At 40.4% G+C, this 21080-nt stretch overlaps 1 protein-coding gene across 4 annotated transcripts in view; it reads left to right on the plus strand.

The window, feature by feature from the left end:
• psmd1 (proteasome 26S subunit, non-ATPase 1) overlaps positions 1–21080 on the plus strand; it is a 198210-nt gene that overhangs the window by 77395 nt on the left and 99735 nt on the right. Inside the window, exons 21-25 of one of the 4 annotated variants that reach the window (NM_201184.2) lie at positions 1542–1634; positions 1722–1808; positions 4042–4218; positions 6271–6434; positions 8001–8173. The exons of 2 other annotated variants lie outside the window; for them this stretch is intronic. In NM_201184.2, the coding sequence (NP_957478.2) occupies positions 1542–1634; positions 1722–1808; positions 4042–4218; positions 6271–6417 (504 nt within the window). In that variant the 3' untranslated portion in view covers positions 6418–6434; positions 8001–8173. Of the gene's footprint in view, positions 1–1541; positions 1635–1721; positions 1809–4041; positions 4219–6270; positions 6435–8000; positions 8174–21080 lie in introns of those variants that run through there. One more of the 4 variants, XM_017353144.3, reaches the window with a different exon arrangement.

Consider the following 21080-nt stretch of genomic DNA (forward strand, 5'->3'; position numbering starts at 1 on the left):
TCATCACTTCACCACATGTTCACCAAGTGCAAACACAGATACATGGACACTGGAACATTTAAAGTTGTATCAGAGCTGACTGTTCAGCTGATAGACGCGGCTTTCAAATGCTCATGTGTCTGTCTATCCGCGTTTACGCTTGGTGAACAGCGATGATGACATGCTCAATCTCATTCATATCCCTTTAAAGAGGTGAACACAGCAGCCAATCAGCGTTTAATAACGTGCTCAACAGATCTCAAATGTTAAAGAGAGTATGTACTTGACACCTCTACTCCTAACCCAAGCGATACTGCAACACAGTGAGATCTCACTATGCATGAATATCTAAGAGAAATGGTTGTTGTAGGATGTCTGGTCTCTGGGATCTAATCCCTGTTTATCCAATGAGTTGCAAAGCCATTAATGTCTGGCACAGGTTGTGCAAACCTTTTCCTGGAAAGCAGCTGTCTTGCAGTGTTTAGTTTTAACATCAGTTACTGTCCAAGTGACATTAAAGGGGAGCTATTATAAAAAAAATCACATTTATAAAGGGTTTAAACACAGTTGTGTGTAAGCAGAGTGTGAATATAAGCAGCTTCTAATGGTGAAAGTGTATTAATTGTATTGTTTATAATCAGACTTGATTTAAACAGTCTGCAGAAACACTTTGATTGACATTCTCCCTTTTGTACGTGTCATCAGAGGAGGAAAGCCCCGCCCACTTGTGACCATCTCTCCCTCATTAGCATTGGACGTTAGTCTTGTTTTGAATCTGCCACTATGCTGACACACAGGCGTGTGTAGCTCCTCCCTCTTCTGAAAAGAGCACAATCTCATTTGCATTTAAAGCAACAGTCACCAAAATACCACAATTAGGATCAACACCTAAAAGGGTCAGTTTCAGAGAGTGTTTAAACATGATCTGTGTGGTATTTTAAGCTGAAACTTCACAAAATACACTCTAGTATGGAATAAAATCACTGTCATAAATATTTCGTGCGTAAATAAAATTCACGCATCCGTAATTATAAAATCGTAAAGGAAAACGGAACGTACTTGTAATTTTACGAAGGTACAATTCCAAAACCTGCGATTAGAACAGGCACAGATATGACATTTTCTTTGTCTGTTTGTATATGATTGATACATTTACGATGGGTGTACTTTACAAACACGAAACGCAGTTTCACCACGAACACAAAGTCCTGATTATGAGTACGAATCAAACAGCGACACTCCACTGTCAAAATTACGTCACTGCTGTCACAGGCATTAATAAACAAGAGAAAATTACGAGTATGTTCCGTTTTCCTTTACGATTTTATATCTACGGATGCGTGAATGTTATTTACGCACGAAATATTTATGACAGTGATTTTATTCCATACTCTAGGGACTTCAGAGACTTGTTTTACATCTTGTAGAAAGAGGCATAATCGGTCTCCTTTAAGTTGTACTATTCAATACTATTCAGTAATAACATAGTCAAAATAATCAAACTTTTTTTATTATTATTCAGCTTTTCAGTTTGAGATGAGCAATTTCTGTCCCATTAACAGATGCCGAAGGTGCAGTATCGCTCCAACTGTAAACCCTCCACCTTTGCCTACCCTCCACCCCTGGAAGTGCCAAAGGAGAAGGAAAAGGAGAAGGTCTGTGTGTGCTTGTTGAATTTCTACTTGAAGGCAAAAAAAGTGGCAGAAATCATGACTTACCATGTCATAACCTTCTCCTGTCAGGTGTCCACCGCCGTCCTGTCCATCACTGCTAAAGCCAAGAAGAAGGAAAAGGAGAAGAAAGAGAAAGAGGAGGAAAAGATGGAAGTGGTATGTGTTGCACAATATATCATTTTAGCATCAATATGGCAATGTGCGAATCTGCAATAGTCACAGCACAGGATCTCGAGTTGGGATTATAATAACAGGGTTCTTACGGGTGCTGGACATCCTGGAAAATGCTTGATTTTTAATGTAGTGTTTTCAAGGTTAGAAAAGTGCTTGGATTTTGGACAAAGTGCTTGAACCTGCTTGAATTTGCAGGGCTTGAAATTGTGACTGTTTTGGTTGCGTACTTGCACAATTTTGTCTATGTGACCTCAACATATGTTTTAATTTTGTTTATGTCACCTACATATATAATATGTGATCCCAAATATATTTGGGAGCATATGTGCGAGTGCATAAATTGTTGTCGTGCGACCAGTTTTCTTTGCAAAATGTTCACCGCATGCGTGCATTTATGGAGCTAACAATAAGCCAAAACAATCTCAATTTGAATTGTGTTAAACTGAATTATTAACAATTGTAAGTTAATAATACTGATTATGTCCTATTAGAAATGTTTTGAATTAGCATTTCTTAACTTGATTATTGAACATCTGAAATTTTAAGACAACTTAATTTTTAAAGATTTTTATAGACATTTTTTAAAACCTGAAACGAAAATATAATGACTGTAAAAAGAAAAAAAAACAATGCACATGAAAGTTTGGGACTACACCCAAACAAAATCTGACTGTAAGCTCATTTCCTGAGATGAACTTTAGGTAGAAAGAGATCAAACTTAAAAGCATACTTCATCCAATAACTAAACTTTTTTAAATGTATTTTTTAATCATTTTTGGGTAAATTATCCCAATAAATTCATGCTCTAAAGTGCTTAACAGTTTTAGTTTTTTTTAAATAGCACAATAGATTTAAATGTGAAAAAGTACATACAATATATATATAAACGTAATTAAGCGTGGTTATTAGGTGCTGGAAAAGCATACAAATGCACATTGAAAGTGCTTGAAAAGTCCTGGAATTTGAAGTGGGGAAAGGTGTAAGAACCCTTTAATAACCAGCCACCGCAAAACACGTGATTAGTGCAGTCGCCACCCTAAAATAGCACGACAGATTTACATTTGGATGTGTTTTTAAGACCTTGGAATGAGGAAGATTTATAGCTAATTTAAACCAGGTTATAAAGATTGAAGCTTTAACAACAATTAATTTTATTCAATCATTTATACAATGAAGAAATAGCAAAAAAGTGTCCGCAGATTCTGTCTAGCCCTAGTCATCTTGTGAAATTATTCATATCGCAATATACAGTGAAGTCAGAATTATTCGCCCCCTGTTTATTTTTTCCCAATTTCTGTTTAACGGAGAGCAGATTTCTTCAACACATTTCTGATGATAATAGTTTTAATAACTCATCTCTAATAACTGATTTATTTTGTTATTTTGTAAAGAGAAATAACTATAGCATTTAACATTTGAACTGGACCAAAAAAGTTTTTTAAAATTGAGCAAAGACAAGAATGCGTGTTTTGGCATTTAAGCTGATGTTTAAAAGACAATTTACTATATTTTCCAGATAAATTAATTAGATTTTTTCTTTAATGCTCATTGTTCTTATTTAATATGGTTGAAGTCTGAATTATTAGCCACCCTGCTTATTTTTTCCCAAATTTTGGAACGGTGAGAATGAAGAGAAGATTAGTTCAACACATTTCTGAACATAATAGTGTTAATAACTCATCTCTAATAACTGATTTAGTTTATCTTTGCTGTGATGACAGTAAATAATATTAGACTAGATATTCTTCAAGACACTTCTATACAGCTTAAAGTGACATTTAAAGGCTTCACTAGGGTAATTAGGGTAACTAGGCAGGTTAGGGTAATTAGGCAAGTTATTGTATAGCGATGGTTTGTGCTGTAGACTATCAGGAAAAATATTGCTTAAAGGGGCTAATAATATTGTCCTTAAAATGATATTTAAAAAATTAAAAACTGCTTTTATTCTAGCTGAAATAAAACAAATGAGACTTTTTTTCAGAAGAAAAAATATTATCAGACATGCTGTGAACATTTCCTTGCTCTGGGAAATATTTAAAAAAAGAAAAAAATTCAAAGGGGGTCTAATAATTCTGACTTTACCTGTATATTGCATACAAACTAAACATTTTCATATCTCCCAGTCGATATATCTCAGTCCTAGCATGCATGTCCAAATCCCAGACCACTTCTGAAACCCAATTATGAGCTGCATTGACGAATTCTTTATCTGCAGGAAACACAGGCGGAGGCTGAGAAAGAGAAGAAAGACGAGGAGAAGGAGAAAGAAAAGGAAAAAAAGAAAGAGCCAGAGCCAAACTTCCAGATGATGGAGAACCCGGCCCGAGCCCTGCCCGCCCAGCTGAAGGTGCTCACCATGCCGGACAGCTGCAGATACCAGCCCTTCAAACCTGTGAGTCCGACTCGTGTAATTCAGGCCTGCCAATGCTTGACCAGCTTTTGTCTAGAAAAAAAGATGAACACTTCAAAGTGAACACACACTCGTCTAATGGCTCCACACAAACAGCGCAAAGAGCTGCTGAGGTCAACTAGCATCAGTCCAAATAGTCCTTTTTGCTTTTTAGTAAAAAAAAAAAAAAGTGTTTTAGGTGTAGATGCATGCCGATGATCAATAATATATCGTGATAATGAACAAGCACAATGTTTATATCATAGGCACTTCAAAATACTGTGAATGAATATTCATTATTTAAACGTTTAGAGTGCTCTTTGGGAATATTCACGTTGTATTTGCAGTGGTTAATCAATTAGGTCGCCAAGTATTCGGCACCGTAATGAACAATTAGTTGAATAATTAAATAAAAAAATTTAAACATGCTAATCTGGCCTTAAACATTTTGAAATATTGATTGAAATCTTTGATTATTTCTTAGTTGATGGCTAATATTGTTAAAATCGTAGTCGTAACCTGATTGCAAGTCATTATGTTCATTCATTAAATAGATGTTACATAGTAACTTATGCTTATCGTTTTTATTTTAGCCCTGATTTAATTTAGTTAGTTTTGTGTAATCTGAGTATTTTTCTACAGTCGAGCAACACACTAATGCTGCATCCCAATTTGTGTACTATTCCTCCTGTGTAGTGTTCGAAAATAGAATTAACTTTTCCCAAATAATAGGAAGGTGAAATTATGGGAGTTTTCCGGAAGAAATAATAAACAGGGTGGTTGCGGGAGATTGGTCTGAAATACGGGATACTCCCAGGAAAAACGGGAGTGTTGGCAGGTGTGCTCACCAGTTTAATAATGATTTGATGAGCTGTAGTTAGAAATCAGACTGTTATAATCTTCTAAGCGTAAGGGCTTATGCGGTTCTGTTGCCAACTTGTAGATAGAAAACATCAACCGTCTTTGGCCTACTCTGTAGCAGGTTAATGGCAGCTGAAGAGATCTCTCAGAAATTGTAAATATTTTAAAATAGGCACTATTCTTATAAATAAACGGCATAGTTGCAATCTAAACAACTACCTTCTCCACTAAAAGAAACCCTCAAAAATAAATTTTGTTGTCCAACAGCAGTAATATTTGTCAGACTGTAGAGTGTCTCTCTGCTTGTTGCTGACTGTTTGTGGGCGGAGTAATACACACAGGTCAAGGGTAAAGAGGCCTTTGTGTGATGTTACTGGCAAAATATTGCACGGCTATAAGCGAATCAGATTCAAGAACCAGACAGAACTGTTGTATATATATATATGTATATATATATATATGTGTGTGTGTGTGTGTGTGTGTGTGTGTGTGTGTGTGTGTGTGTGTGTGTGTGTGTATATAGACCTGGGACTACACAACTTTTAAATATTGACTATTGCTTCAATAACAAATTTAACCTATAGTCAATATATAAAGGTGTTTATTTGTCTAATGTTTGCTAAAATTAAAGTTGTATAAATCAATTTTTCTTGTTGTGCTAACACATCCATTTCAAAAAATGATCCAAATAAACAAACCAGAGAAGGTATTGTGACGAATCTGTTAAGAGTCATATGAAGTTTTTCTGTAACCCTCAACAGTTGAAGTCAGAATTATTCGCCCTTAACTCATTTATTTTCTCAAATAATTACTGAATGATGTTTAACAGAGCAAGGAATTGTTCACAGTATTTCCCATAGTATTTTTTCTTCTGGAGAAATTCTTATCGGTTTTAGTTCGGCTAGATTTGCAGCACCTTTTTAAAACCATTTTCAGCTCAATATTATTAGCAAAAATAAGCTTACACTAGGATGTAGTACAAGTAAGTGAATTGAGACGCGGTATATCTGTTTTACCTGTTAAAGAAACCATTTTTGCGGCTTAGGTCAATATTGTGATGGTGCTGTAAACCGTGATAAAAGCTTCAGCAATTCATCACAGTGGATTTTAATACCAGCAGAAGCCTGTTTAGCTGAAAGTCCTTGAGAGTTGATAGTAATATAGCGATCTCCTTTGTCCACATCGTGTCCCCAGTTACACACGGGAGGCATCATCATCCTGAAAGACACCAGTGAGGAGGAGGAGGAGCTGGTGGAGCCGGTGTCAGCTCACGGACCCAAGATTGAGGAGGAGGAACAGGAGCCCGAGGCCCCAGAACCATTCGAGTACATCGATGAGTGACATGTGCCACCCTACAGGTACTGCTCTCACATGAACATTCATTACTAGAGTTTTCTCTTGTCCTCCCTCAATGTTTTTGGCCTTAGATGGTGTCCCATAGCTGCACAATTTAAAAAAAATTAATTTTACTGCTTGAATGGTTGAGTTGCACCTTTATTGAATTCATTCAGATGGTTTCCCGGTCTGCCGGGAGCACTTTTAGCCTAGACTGTTAGCATCTCACTCCAGAATGATCATTCATACATGCATGCATTCATTCATTTTCTTGTCCTCTTAGTCCCTTTTTTATTCAGGGTTCGCCACGGCAGAATGAAAAGCTAACTTATCCAGCACATGATGCCATTCCAGCTGCAACCCAAACACCGGAAAACACCCATACACTTGTGCATTCACACTCATACCCTATGGATAATTTCTGCCTATCCAATGGCTCTATAGCGCATGTGTTTGGACTGTGGGGCAAACCGGAGCACCAGGAGGAAACCCACACCAACATGGGAGAACATGCAAGAATTGCCAACTGGCCCAGACGGGACTTGAACCAGCGACCTTCTTGCTGGTGCTACCCACTGCGCCATCGTGACGCCACTCCAAAATGATCAAAGTTTTGACAGTTTTCCCAATTAAAGCTGCATTATTCTCTGGTTTTATTGTATACTGAGACTGATGGATGATGAGAAGTTGCTATTTTTAAGACTGTAGTGTCTTAAAACAGCCCCCAGCTACATTACATACGTAATATGCCACATCCTGTGATTATTACGCCAGAATCAGAGTATAGTTGATATCCATGTCAGTCTAGAAAATAACAACTTTTCATTTCCCTTTTTGTTTGTTGTAAAGATTTGGGGAAGATGCTAATGGTCTAATCTGATTCAGGGATCTGTGCTAAGCTAAGCTAAGCTAAAAGTGCTTTTGCCAGACCTGGAGTCTGTGGCGCAGTAGGTAGTGCTGTCGCCTCACCGCAAGAAGGTCGCTGGGTCGCTGGTTCGAACCTCGGCTCAGTTGTTGTTTCTGTGTGGAGTTTGCATGTTCTCCCTGCGTGGGTTTCCTCCGGGTGCTCCGGTTTCCCCCACAGTCCAAACACATGCGGTACAGGTGAATTGAGTAGGCTAAATTGTCCGTAGTGTATGAGTGTGTGTGTATGGATGTTTCCCAAAGATGGGTTGCGGCTGGAAGGGCATCCGCTGCGTAAAAACTTGCTGGATAAGTTGGCGGTTCATTCCGCTGTGGCGACCCCGGATTAATAAAGGGACTAAGCCGACAAGAAAATGAATGAACGAATGAATATTGTTGACTATTTTTACTCCACACATGCATGAACTGTGTTCTGACTGACACGTTCCCTACACACTTTGCATTTTAGAATATTCTGCGGAGCCCACTTTTAAGAGCACTTGTTGTTGCATTAGAACAAATGTCTGACGTGAAAAGAGAAACATTAGAAATGTGCAGCGTGAGGACTGGGGTTGAGAAACACTGCTTTCCAATAGAACTTCCACACAGTGAACTTCAGCAAATGCATGTAAAGCGGTGTAGATTCAGTGGAGTGATGTCTGATCTCTCTGTGCTCTCTATTGCAGGTGGTGCTGGGAATCCACCGTATTGGTAACCTGCAGTTGTCCACATCTTGTATCCACTCTAAACGCTCGACCCTTTCCTTTTTTTTACGTTGTTTCCTCCACTTGGCCACTTAAGGCATGTTTTACATGATGCATTTCGGCCATTACAATAAAATATCAATGTTGATCTTGAGGTTCAGGTGTTTTGTTCTGCTCTATCTTCATTGTGGGGGCTTTTGCATCAGAGGAGTGTTTTCCTATTACTATTGGTAGAAGTACCACTATTACGCACCAAGTCTAGGGGAAACAAAAAGGGCATAATAAACGAAGAAAAAAACAAATGTGTTGGGGTGGTGGATTTCCCAAACTAAACAAAACTTAAAGCAAAAGATTCCCTTCGGTCGACAACCAAACTCACACACTCAATTGAGAGTATATATGAAGATATTCATTATAGAAAAATAGGGTTTATATAAATGAGCATTTCGTCAGGGTGACCACAGGCCAAAATAACAAACAAAAGAATCTATAAAATAAATCCACTAAATTACCTATTACTATTTAAAGAAAATTACAAGAATCTTACCTTACTCCCTAACATAAACAAAGTCAAAAGTAATCAAATAAATAGGCAGGTCACCCCTACACGCTCAAACTCTCAAAAAATATTCAAGCATAGGATGGTCATCAATTCAAAGTTGGTTGGTGTTTGATCGTCGGCCGAAGGGGTGAGGGAAACCCAGGAGCTCCACTCCAAACACCGAACGCAGCAGAAATGAGCTCCACGATTCCTGCCGGAAGCTCCCTTATATACAGGCCTCGGAGACCAGCAGCCAATCAGAGCAGGGAATCACGCCAGCGTGGGAGCCTATAAGACGACAGAAAAACAGCAAGGGGGCGGGACAAAAGAAAAAGAGTACAATCCGCAATAATAAACAAATAAATAAACTTCAGTCATAACAACCACATTGGATTTTCGGTTAACGTGGGAATGATTGGAAATGATTTGTGGGATGAGAACCTTTTAGGGGGGCTTAATTAACTAATTAATTTGAGTCTAATTTTAACACTTTTATTTCATCCTCAATACTCAATTCCATTCATCTTCATTTATATAGCGCTTTTACAATGTAAACTGTGTCAAAGCAGCTTCACATCCTACAACAAAGTTCTAGTAGTCCAGTTTCAGAGTTGAAGCTCAGTTCAGTGTGGATTCATTTTCACTACTGCGAGTCCAAACACTGAAGAGCAAATCCATCAATGCACAGCTCCACATGTCAAAGCAAGCCAGCGGCGAGGAGCAAACTTCACCAACTACTAGTGCAAAAGTGTAGTCAGTACTTAAGTCTGTAGTCGTTTTAAACAGTAGTATCTGTACTTCTACTTAAGGATGTGTACTTTTGCCATCTCTGTTCCTAACCCATTCACTTCATTAGTATATGACATTTACTTTCATTAATTTATTAATATTCTTGTCGGCTTAGTCCCTTTATTAATCCGGGGTCGCCACAGCGGAATGAACCGCCAACTTATCCAGCACGTTTTTACGCAGCGGATGCCCTTCCAGCCGCAACCCATCTCTGGAAAATTACATTTATTTTAAATATCGCAAAACATTTAATCTGTCGATCTGATCTCCAGGCGAGGCAGTGGCGCAGTAGGTAGTGCTGTCGCCTCACAGCAAGAAGGTTGCTGGTTCGAACCTCGGCTCAGTCGGCATTTCTGTGTGGAGTTTGCATGTTCTCCCTGTGTGGGTTTCCTCCGGGTGCTCCGGTTTCCCCCACAGTCCAAACACATGCGGTACAGGTGAATTGGGTAGGCTAAATTGTCCGTAGTGTATGAGTGTGTGTGTGTGGATGTTTCCCAGAAATGGGTTGCGGCTGGAAAGGCATCCGCTGCGTGAAAACTTGCTGGATAAGTTGGCGGTTCATTCCACTGTGGCGACCCCGGATTAATAAAGGGACTAAGCTGACAAGAAAATGAATGAATGGATGGATCTGATCTCAAACTGTCTGGAGTACAGATACCAGTAAACTCACAGTAATCATGTTAGTAATATCTTCCTATCTAAATAAGCGAGCTGTGTTTTCTATATGCTGCACATCTTGAGGTATAGAGGCTACAGTGTGTGTGCGTGTATGTAACAGCATGCGGTCAGAGGTGCTCCAGCAACCTAAACCAAGCTGACAGGAGGAAGCCTTTAGTCACACTTCCCTCCCTCTCTTCAGATATCCCCTAAAAGGAAAGGATTTTTGTCGAAGCGCTAATTTCCCGTATGTCTTTACAGTGTGGGTGGGACACGTTTGGACTTTGACTGCAGGAAAATTGGCACAGAATCTGAAAAAGACACTCGTGTATCATTTATGCTTCCTATAACAGTTAAATGTCGAACAATTGCTGCTAATTGTTCACGTCTCGCCGTCTCATTATTTTTGGGCAGTCTGTGATCCCGCTCTGGAGACAACTCTGCGTCCTGGTGTTTAGTCCTTTTGGATTATCGCATTATAACAATTGCTTAAAGGGCGTCATGGTGGCGCAGTGGGTAGCTCACATTAAGAAGGTCCCAGGTTCAAGCCCCAGCTGGGTCAGTTGGCACTTCTGTGTGGAGTTTGCATGTTCTCCCTGTGTTCGTCCGGGTTACCCCCACAGTAACACATGCGCTATAGGGGAATCGGGTAAGCTAAATTGTCTGTAGTGTATGTGTATTGGTGTTTTCGCTGCGTAAAAACGTGTGCTGGATAAGTTGGTGGTTCATTCCTCTGTGGCGACCCCAGATTAGCCAAAAAGAAAATGCACAAAAACTGGCCCAGCCGAGGCTCGAACTAGCAACCTTCTTGCTGTGAGGAGATCGTGGTACCCACTGCGCCACCGTGATGCCCAAGCAGAATAATATAATAGGGTGAATATCAGTGTGCAACATCAAGCAGCAGAGCGAGCTGTTTGAAACATCTACAAATGAATGGAAGTGAATGAGACCAGAAGTCTCGAGTCAAATGGCTGCGCCTGATCGTATGTGGAGGATAAAGTGAATACAGCAGGGCTTTCATTTCAGTTCTGGAGGGCCGGAGCCCTGCAGAGTTTAGTTCTTACCAAGTGGCAACCTCCCGCTCTCCCTCAGGAAGCCGATACGGAAGTAACTAAAACTGCAATTCCTCCGAAATTCCGCTAGTCCTGGCCGCTCCTGACTCCAAAACAGAGCAAATTTCAATTGAGGCCACTGTTAGAATGGCCAACTTTACAGCAGAGGTGTTTACAGCCTGGTACAAAAAAAAGATTTTGATTAATACAGCTAATATTACCCTTCATGACAACTGTGAGGGGGTGATTTTTTTTATAATTCATCCGTTTCCTTTATATTAAGTTATATTAAGTTTGCATAATTAAGGGCGTGGCCACTTGAGTGACAGCTAGGTCTCGCTGGTCGCCGTCACCTCAGCTGAATCCTGCAGATTAGCCACTGAACTCGCCATATTTATCGTATTTCTGTGTTGTTTTATGTGGGTTTACACAGTCAACTGCCTTTTGGACTTGTTTCCTACAATTATTAGATGGCATGGCATGCTGAGTGCACTTAATTGTGCTCACTAACCATTCACGCTGCCTCCGTTTCCCATGTGAGTAAAGTTATATACTTATATACCATCTCTATACGTGTATTTGTTTTATTTAAGATCATTTATCGTTTATATTTAGAGCTGTAATGCACTCCAGAATATGACGAATTGGTTAGCTGTGACATCTGAAGTGTTGTCATACAGTGTTATGCTGGAGTTCATTAATAGTCTTACATTAACTAACACAGACTATATCTGAAGTGTTTGGAAGTCATTCGCGTTTCCTCCTGTTGACAAACGTCATAAGTACAATGTTTAGTGGCTCAATGTATTTAGCAGTGTTTTTAAAAGTCTAAACTCTTTATTGATATAGTGAACAACCAAGCACAAGTGGTCAGAACACAAACGAGTCGCAGGTGATGAAGTATTAAGCATTTCTCCCAAAGTAAAGTGTGTCTGAACCAGGTCCAAGCTAAATGCCAGCAGGTGTCTGAAGCTCCGCCCACTCTCCGCCTCTTTGCCCTTGTTTGGTATCCCGTCGTGGGTGTGATGACGCGCAAACAAAATGGTGACGGTTGGCCGCGTCTACTTGTGGCTTCTTTTGCGCTCTTTAGAAACCTATGGGTGACGTCACGGACACTACGTCCATATATTTTACAGTCTATGGTTCCAACCCTGCTTCAAACACACATTTCTGTAGGTATGAAGCAAGCCTGAAGGACTCGATTAGTTTGATCAGCTGCGTTTAATTAGGGCTGAAACTAAACTGCAGAGCTGCGGCCCTCCAGGAACTGAGTTTGACTCCTGTGGTAACTGCAGTGGTGTAAAGTAACTAATTACAAATACTCAAGTTACTGTAATTGAGTCGTTTTTCTCAGAAATTGTAATTTACGAAGTAGTTTTAAACATGTGTACTTTTACTCTACCTTGAGTACATGTTTAGTGCTGTATCTGCACTTGTACTCCACTACTGTCCTGCAACCTGCTGTCACTACTTCATTTTGTCCTTGTTTATGGTGATTGGCCAAAGTAGAAAAATCAGTCCTGTGAGTCCTGTCTTATCAAATACAGCAAACCTTTTAGAAGCATTAAAAATGTCCAAGAAGATGTTCAAAATCTTTACACACATCGATGCACAGACTTTTAATAGACTGGATGTCACTGATGAGAAAATAGATGTCGACTGTAAAAAAAAAAAAGGACTGAAACCACCAAACAGCCTTAAACAATTACTAAATGGAACAAATGAAAATGGGAGGAAGGACAGAACGAAGGTAGAACTTACTAATGAAGGAAGGAAGGACCAAATGAATGAAGGAAGAATTCAAGGAAGGACTTGAACTAAGGAAGGAAGGAAGGAAGGAATGAACAAAGGACCTAATGAGGAATGAACAAAGGACCTAATGAGGGAAGGAACAAAATTATGAATGAATGAGCGAACAAATGAAGGAAGGAATGGACAAATGCATAAAGGACACAACAAAGAATGGAAGAAAGTTGGAAGGATCAAATATAGGAAGATAATTAAATGCACTACAGAATGTTACGTTTACACATCCTGCACAAACTGCATGTAAATGCAAAACGACTTTTTACAGCATAATACGAGACGAAGAAAACAAAGAAATGCTTTACAGTCTCTGCTAAAACACAGCCATCATCGACCTCTCCTAATGGGCCGTGACCTTGTGAACAGAATTTGAAAGATCTCCAGTCCTGGACGTTGGTAAAGCAGAAGATTTGCGCATGAGATCACGACTGTGTCATTGAGCTTTATTATGTGTTGATATCTCCGCAAATCCTTCCTTCAGATGACCATAGAAGGTGATCATTATCTAAAGACGGCTCTTATTGTGGCCCTGAAGGGTCAAAGTGAATACTTGAAGAATGATGGGGTGTTTGTTTTTGACCCGTTGGTGGATAAATACCTGCATGCCGTTCTGCCGTGGAGTCACAGTCTGCTGCTGCTGCCCTACTGAGTAACTATTGATGACAGATTCTTCTTCTTTTGCTCTGGTCATTCAGCGGACTGGTCAGACTGGTGCTGGAGAGAGGTTTATGATGGGGGTCCCGACTCTGGAGGGGTGGGGGCGAGAGCCTGCTGCCTTTTGTATGTGTTGGATTAGGGATGAGGATGAGTGGATTAAAGAAGCACAGAGCATTGCTGCTCCTAGTGAGAGTAGTAAGTTAGTGCAGGAGTGAGCCCTGAGCTCATAAGACCCTTGAGCCCGGGGCTCCCTCCCATTTGCAAGGCGAGAGGGGAGTTTGAGCTCTGGTAGATCTGGAGAGCTCCACTGCTGTAGTAGCTAGTGAACAGATAGTGATTGCGCTCGGCTTCTCTTGTTGATATGATTATACACGTGACTACCGGGACATGTTAATACGCAGCTGTCAATCAATATTGGTGGGCGGAGGGAAGACACTCCTACCTCAAGTTAAGGTTGGTCTGAAAACCGCTCCAATTGGTCCACCGTTTTTATGTTGTTAAATAATAAAAAAAGGACTGGGTGCGTTTATATCGCCCCAATATGACGCTCTATACACTATACCTACACACATGTCTGTCCAAACAGCTTGAAGTAGATTGTTCACTATAGCTGCTCTTAAAACAATCTCAGTATAATAATCAGTTTAAAAAGTTGCATAAATATATTACTAAATGAATATAATGATGACGGTGATTGAAAAAGGATTAAATAAGAAAGGTATGATGAAATGTTATTTAATGGATATTTGCAAAACTATGTTTGTTTTTGTTTGTTTGTTTGTTTTTTTTTGTTTTTTTATGTTACAAGAGGTAAAGGTTTTTCAACCATGTTGGAATGTATACTTTGATAATGATATTTTATGTATGATATTTCAGTTTAAATATCAACCATCAATCGACATTAACTCACGACCCCCACTTTTGGAAACACTGTTGTAAAGTACAGAGGGGCTAAACCTGAAAGATGACGCTCTCTGGTGTATCTTGTGTTTCAAGGAGCTCCGTAATATTTCCAAAAATACCGTAGAAACCGAAAGGAACTGGGTCATGTTTGTGCTAATAGAAGCTTATCTGATGGGTTCATCTCTTATATAAACCCAATTCCTCCTGCGTAGTTCCTGGATGTGGACACTAAAGATATGCAATCAGAGGAACAAACAGTTTACTGTCAAACAACTGTCCTAATCGAGACGCTCCAAAATAAATGCCTTCAACTGTTAATAACGGAGCTCTCAGTTCTCTCTCAGGGTTTTTAAGGTAAAGCCAAGCTCATCACCAAACAGGGGTGCGTTTCCCAAACAAAGACGTAACTTGCGGCTGAACTACAATGGTACAATCGTTTGGGAAATGAGCGATGCGGTGACGAGTGTTTCCCAAAACTCGAGGTTTCTCTGTCGCAGATCCATCGCTTGAGTCACGTTAGTTATAACTAGGCCCACACGGAATCTGCGCACGCAGAATTCCGCAGATTTTCCACAGAATTCCGCAGATTTTTAGCCCATTATTAATTCTGTTTATTTACTTGAGTAAATGTGTAAATCTGAATTTACCCAGTTTTTATTCAGTAATTTATTACTTTTTATTTGATATATTAAGGTTTTAGTTATGATACTCCGCTGGATACTCCCAAAATAATTCCACAGAAATTCGCAGATTTTTACCAAAATTCTCTGCAGAAACAGCAAAAAACGTCCGCAGATTCCGTCTGGCCCTGGTTATAACGTAAAACGTCCATAATGATGCACTAAACGGGATGGAGGATCTACTTCTTTAGAGAAAATCCTCACAGCAAGAAGGTCACTGGTGTCAGCTCAATGGCCAAGTAGCGACATATTGTGCAGTAGCACATCAGGGCGTCCTGAGTTCGAATCCCAGCTCGAGGACGTTTCCCAACTCTACCCCCTTCTCTCTCTCCCGCTTTGTGTCCTGTCTCACAACTGTCCTTTCTAATAAAGGCCAAACATTTTAAAAAGAAGGTCACTGGTTTGAGTCTCGGCTGGGCCTGTTGTCATTTCTGTGCATTCATGAGTTCACACTTACTGTTTGATAATGATAGCAGGTTTGGCATGCTGTCCCGGGGGAGAACCCTGAGCTTGGAGATTTTGAGACCGGGGCTCCCGCCTGGTAGATAAGCCTGTAAGGGGAGTCCAAGATCAGGCAGTTCTAAAGAGCTCCCCCTGGTAAAAGAAAGGGGGAGATGGGGTGGAAGGGGGGGGGGGGGGTTTCTTCGGAAAACAAAGGGAGTAGTTTTAGCTGGGCACCTTAGTACGTTTAGATTAATCTGATTGGCTGACTTATGATTGTAGATGAGAGACCAGCTGTGGTCAATCATATCACGTGCTCCTTTTGAAAGTAGTTTGTGAAACTTCACACAGTGTATGTGTATGAATGTGTGTGTGTTGGGTGTTTTCCAGTATTGGGTTGCAGCTGGAACTGTTTAAAACATATGCTAGAATAGTTGGTGGTTCATCCCACTGTGGCTGATAAGCTGATGGAGAACGAAACCCTGCCTTAGCCACGCTGTAAATTGAAGACCATGGGTGGTGGAGCTTCTTCATACAGCGAGTGGTGCCACCCATCCGCATCAGGAACGCCGCATTTCAATTTCGGTTGGGTTATTTTTGTCAAATTAATTATAAAGTTTTATTGTTCATATTTTATTGTGGGGTTTTTACTGTTCTTTAATTGTTTTGCTTTGTTACTCTTTGCCTTCGCACTGAGAAAAGTGCACCATAAATAAAACGTAAAGTTTTTCCTCACATCCATGATGCTGGAAGTGCTCGACAGCACAAAGGTAAAGTGAAGCGATGCTGAAGAACCACCACAGCAGATCTACCACAGTCGTTTGGTAATGCTGATATTCGGGCTGCAGATTGAGCTGACCTCGAGGACAGAGACTCCTTGTGTTGGTCCGGGTCTGGGATAACCCTTCTGAGCACAGCTGGAAGCCAGATTTTCTGTCAGTGGATTTTCCAGCTGATCGTCCGCTGGCGAGGCATTGAAGTGTAGATGATGAGACCCTTGGGCTTCTGCTCTTAAAAGCGTCTCCACAGAGAAAAGCACAGGGGCCTCCGTATTCTGGGAAGTGAGATGAACATCAGCGAGCGGGTCGGGTAAACGCATGCTACAGGACAACAAACATCCACAGTCTTCCAGCCATGATGTCTCGCTGGCAGTCTTGGCTTCCGTCTATATTCATCAGGACTGTCGGAGGAGTAATCCCACATGGACTGTTTGGATTCTCCATGCCTGCCTGCTGCTCATTCTCTGAAGGTGAAATCACGAGTCAATTCTGAACGCTTAAACTCAGAGCAGCTCACTTCATTTGGAAAACGAGTCCTCAATTAGAGGAGCTAGAGCAACTGCTGGCTGTAAAAACAGCTCACGTCCTCATGGAGGGGAACACTGTATTTGATGGTGCATTTGAGTATTAGTAGACTGTCTGCTTAATATCTTCTGCCAATTTAACTGACTATAACAAACTTTACAAGTACATGTCAACTTACACCAACCCCAAGCTAACAGTCTACTTATAATCTAATGAGAATTAGTTGGCGTGTAGATGCAAGGCAACTTAAACTCAACAAACAGGCCATCAAAATACAGTGATTTTCCTATCTTGAAATTTGATGACTTTTACTAAAATGACTCCAGCATTAGATAAAAAGTGAATCATTTTCTATTGTCATGAGGGCTGAACACATTTAGCTTACAACAGCTGTCCTTCAGGTCAAATTTATGTGTCTATACAATCACAAAACTGTTGACACAGTAATCTGACACTTTAGGTTGTGATTTCTAAATGAACTCATATTTCACTGCAGACAAAGGGCTTTATTTTGATGATCCATGCGCAAAGTCTAAAGCGCATTAAGGACATGTCTGAATACACTTCTGCTATTTTAAGGATGGGAAAATCCACCTTGCGCTGTGGCGCATGGTCTAACAGGGTTGAGCTTATTCTCTTAATGAGTTATAGGTGTGTCTTGAGAATAAACCAATCAGAGTCTCGTCTCTCATTCCCTTTAAGAGTCAGTTGCGTCACGCCATAGTGCATTTGCTATTTACATGGCGACTTCGTACGTGGAAAAACTGAACACTTCACTAGAGAGAAATCAGTTAAACAGAGCATCTGCAGCGGGAGAATGAGAGTTGAGCCTCCTCAATATCTACTTTCACTCTGGTGGATAGGGAAACGTGTTGTACCGCAGACATCCATTAGCCTATACATAATTTTGTTTGTGAAGCACAAAGATTTGCTTCAAAACTATTTCTAAATTCAGTTCTAATTTCCAGCAAAAGAATAAATGAACAATAATAATGAAGTGTGCTCAAAACACTGAGTTATACTAATACACATGCTGCCCCATATGCTCTAAAACCTGACAGGTGGACAAATCTAAGCTTGATTTTAATAAAACAAATATAAATATGGATATAATAAATAATACTGATAATAATAATAACATTATACGAAAGCAAATTGTCATGAATAAACTGAAAAAGCCCCCCGAGATGAAGAAGGCATGTAGGCGGTGGTGTTTATTTTTAATGTAGGCTAGAAAATAATCATTTTTGTAATATTTTAATCCTTTAATTCTTTTTCATTTTTAAAGATTTTGCATATTGCTGTACATCCCATGGCCGGAGTGGGACTCCTTTTCAGCCCTGGAGTTTCAAGCCTTCACGCTTCACGACTGACTATATTAAAATAAGGTCATTTTCAATTCAGTTTCTAATGACACTGTCACGTCTTTTTCAAGGACACAGCTGTTTTAGAACTTCTAATGTTCAACAACCCTAACAGTGTTATATGTCTTATCAATAAAAATAATAATAATTAATATTACTCGGTTGACGTTCAAACTCGGGTCGACAACGTGCTGACCACAGTATTACTTTCTCTTGATGGCTTAGTCTTTTCCTCCCCTTTTTAGATTTCTGATTAAGTTATGTCAGACTTAATGTAGTGAATCATCTGATTTTCATTGAGCAGGTGTAATATTCAATAATATTAATTATTCTAATTCTTATATTCACTAAGGTGCCGCTGTTTGGGGTTGAATGATAGTTACATCATCATTACCCTGCAGGCTGCATTTTGCTCACGAGGCTGCGAGAAAATCAATAAACAGGAGTGAGGCTATGGTCAAATAAATTAACCAAAAAAGTGTGACTGCTAGGAGTGCAAGCAGCTAGGGACACAGGCCCTCGCGACCAAAAAATGGACCGGCGAGGCACACAACTAACGCGCTCTGCGCTGGACTATAGACGTGCTTTGATCTGGTCTATTGAAGCGTCTACTTAAGTTACTGAAATAGCAACGCGCCTCCTTTTTTTTTTTTTTTTTAAACCAGAACGCCTATGGGTGCACATATGTGCATGCAAACTAGCAAACAACAATTGCGTCTCGCCTTGCGCCGGGTATATGATATGGCCCAATACTATAAACATTATTTAACGTGCTCCTCATGATTATTTGATGTTTTCAAAATAATCACGCATCCCCATTTTAGTTCTTGCTACACTTTTTAACGCAGTTGTATCCGTAAAGCGTTAAGCATTTTGTAATGTTGCCGGTCCTTTTCACAACACTTAAGAGACATTTAGGGATCGAAGACAGCAAGTGATCAAGTGTTTCTGGTGTCATTTTGTCCCATTCGTCCTGCAAACAAGTCTAAAGGTGGCAACAGTATGGGGTCTTGGTTGTTGCATTTGTGCTTCAAAATATGCCACACATTCTGTATTGGAGACAGGTCGGGACTGCAGACAGGCCAGTCAATACCTGTATCCTCCTCCTCCTCTGCAACCAGGACTGTAATGTGTGCAGAATGTGGATTTGCCTTGTCTTGTTGAAATATGATCTATATTTAGCAGGAACGGTCGGCTAGAAATCAGACAGGTGCGGAATATAACCTGGCAGGAGCGGGCGAGATTAAAAAATGAGTCCTGCGCAGATCTCTAGACTGGGTTTTGGTCTTGTTGCTGGAAACAGTCTGGATGATCCTATTCTTTTTTGGTCCAGAGCACAAAGTGTCCATTTCTCCTCAAAATACTGATTCATCTGAGCACAGTACACGTTTCCACTGTGTGATGGTCCATCCCAGATGACTACGAGCCCAGAGAAGTCGACTGTGCCATTGGACATTTTGACCTAAAGGGCGAATCGTGTATAGAGAACTCTAAGAGGCGATGGAAGCGCTGCTGATGCTAGCATTAGCAGACCTTGGCTGCTCACATTTTTACAAGACTTCTAAAATAACAGGAACTCCGAGGGTTGGACGCAATAATCAAACAGACTTTATTAACAGAGCTCGACCTCTCTGTTTTTGTGCAAACGTTCCTTTTTTATGAAGGGAGAAGGACTCAAGCGGTGGCTCTCCGTTTCTCTGTGGGAAGCCAACCGCAGATTTCCTCCACCGCAGAGCCAAGATGGACGACGGGAATGCACATGGAAAAGATGACACGGCAGTATTTTACTGAAGTCTCTCGCCGCTGAAGCTCTTTCACATTGCTGGATTTGTTTTATACGCTCAGCCATCCCAGGCCACGGTTACGGTTCAGTTTTATGAAGCGTTCAGTGCAGTGTTTTGGCCGGTGCATCTAGAAGGACACGACCTGCAGTCCTGCACAGATGAGTCTCTGTTTCTCAGAGCTGAAGAAGGGTCTCAAACTTACACAAATACAACTTCTTCTTAGCGGAAGAAAGAATTTTTCCTTTAACACATTTCTAATCATAATAGTTTTATAATATCTCATTCATAGACTGTAAAATATATGGACGTAGTATCCGTGACGTCACCCATAGGTTTCTAAAGAGCGCAAAAGAAGCCACAAGTAGGCGCGGCAAACAGTCGCCATTTTGTTCGCGCATCATCACACCCACGACGGGATACCAAACAAGGGCAAAGAGGCGGAGAGTGGGCGGAGCTACAGACACCTGCTGGCATTTAGCTTGGACCTGGTTCAGACACACTTTACTTTGGGAGAACGCTTAATACTTTATCACCTGCGACTCGTTTGTGTTCTGACCACTTGTGCTTGGTTGTATACTATATCAATAAAGTGTTTAGACTATTAAAAACACTGCTGTAATACATTGAGCCACTAAACATTGTACTTATGACGTTTTTCAACAGGAGGAAACGCGAATGACTTCCAAACTCTTCAGATATAGTCTGTGTTAGTTACTGTAAGACTATTGATGAACTCCAGCATAACACTGTATGACAACACTTCAGATGTCACAGCTAACCAATTCGTCAGATTCTGAAGTGCATTACAGCTCTAAATATAAACGATAAATGATCTTAAATAAAACAAATACATGTATAGAGATGGTATATAAGTATATAAATCTTTACTCACATGGGAAACGGAGGCAGCGTGAATATTTTGTAAGCACAATTAAGTGCACTCAGCATGCCATGCCATCTAATAATTGTAGGAAACAAGTCCAAAAGGCAGTTGACTGTGTAAAGCCACATAAAACAACACAGAAATACGATAAATATGCCGAGTTCAGTGGCTAATCTGCAGGATTCAGCTGAGGTGACGGCG

Source organism: Danio rerio, chromosome 22 (assembly GCF_049306965.1).
Source record: "Danio rerio strain Tuebingen ecotype United States chromosome 22, GRCz12tu, whole genome shotgun sequence".
Lineage (NCBI taxonomy): Eukaryota > Metazoa > Chordata > Actinopteri > Cypriniformes > Danionidae > Danio > Danio rerio.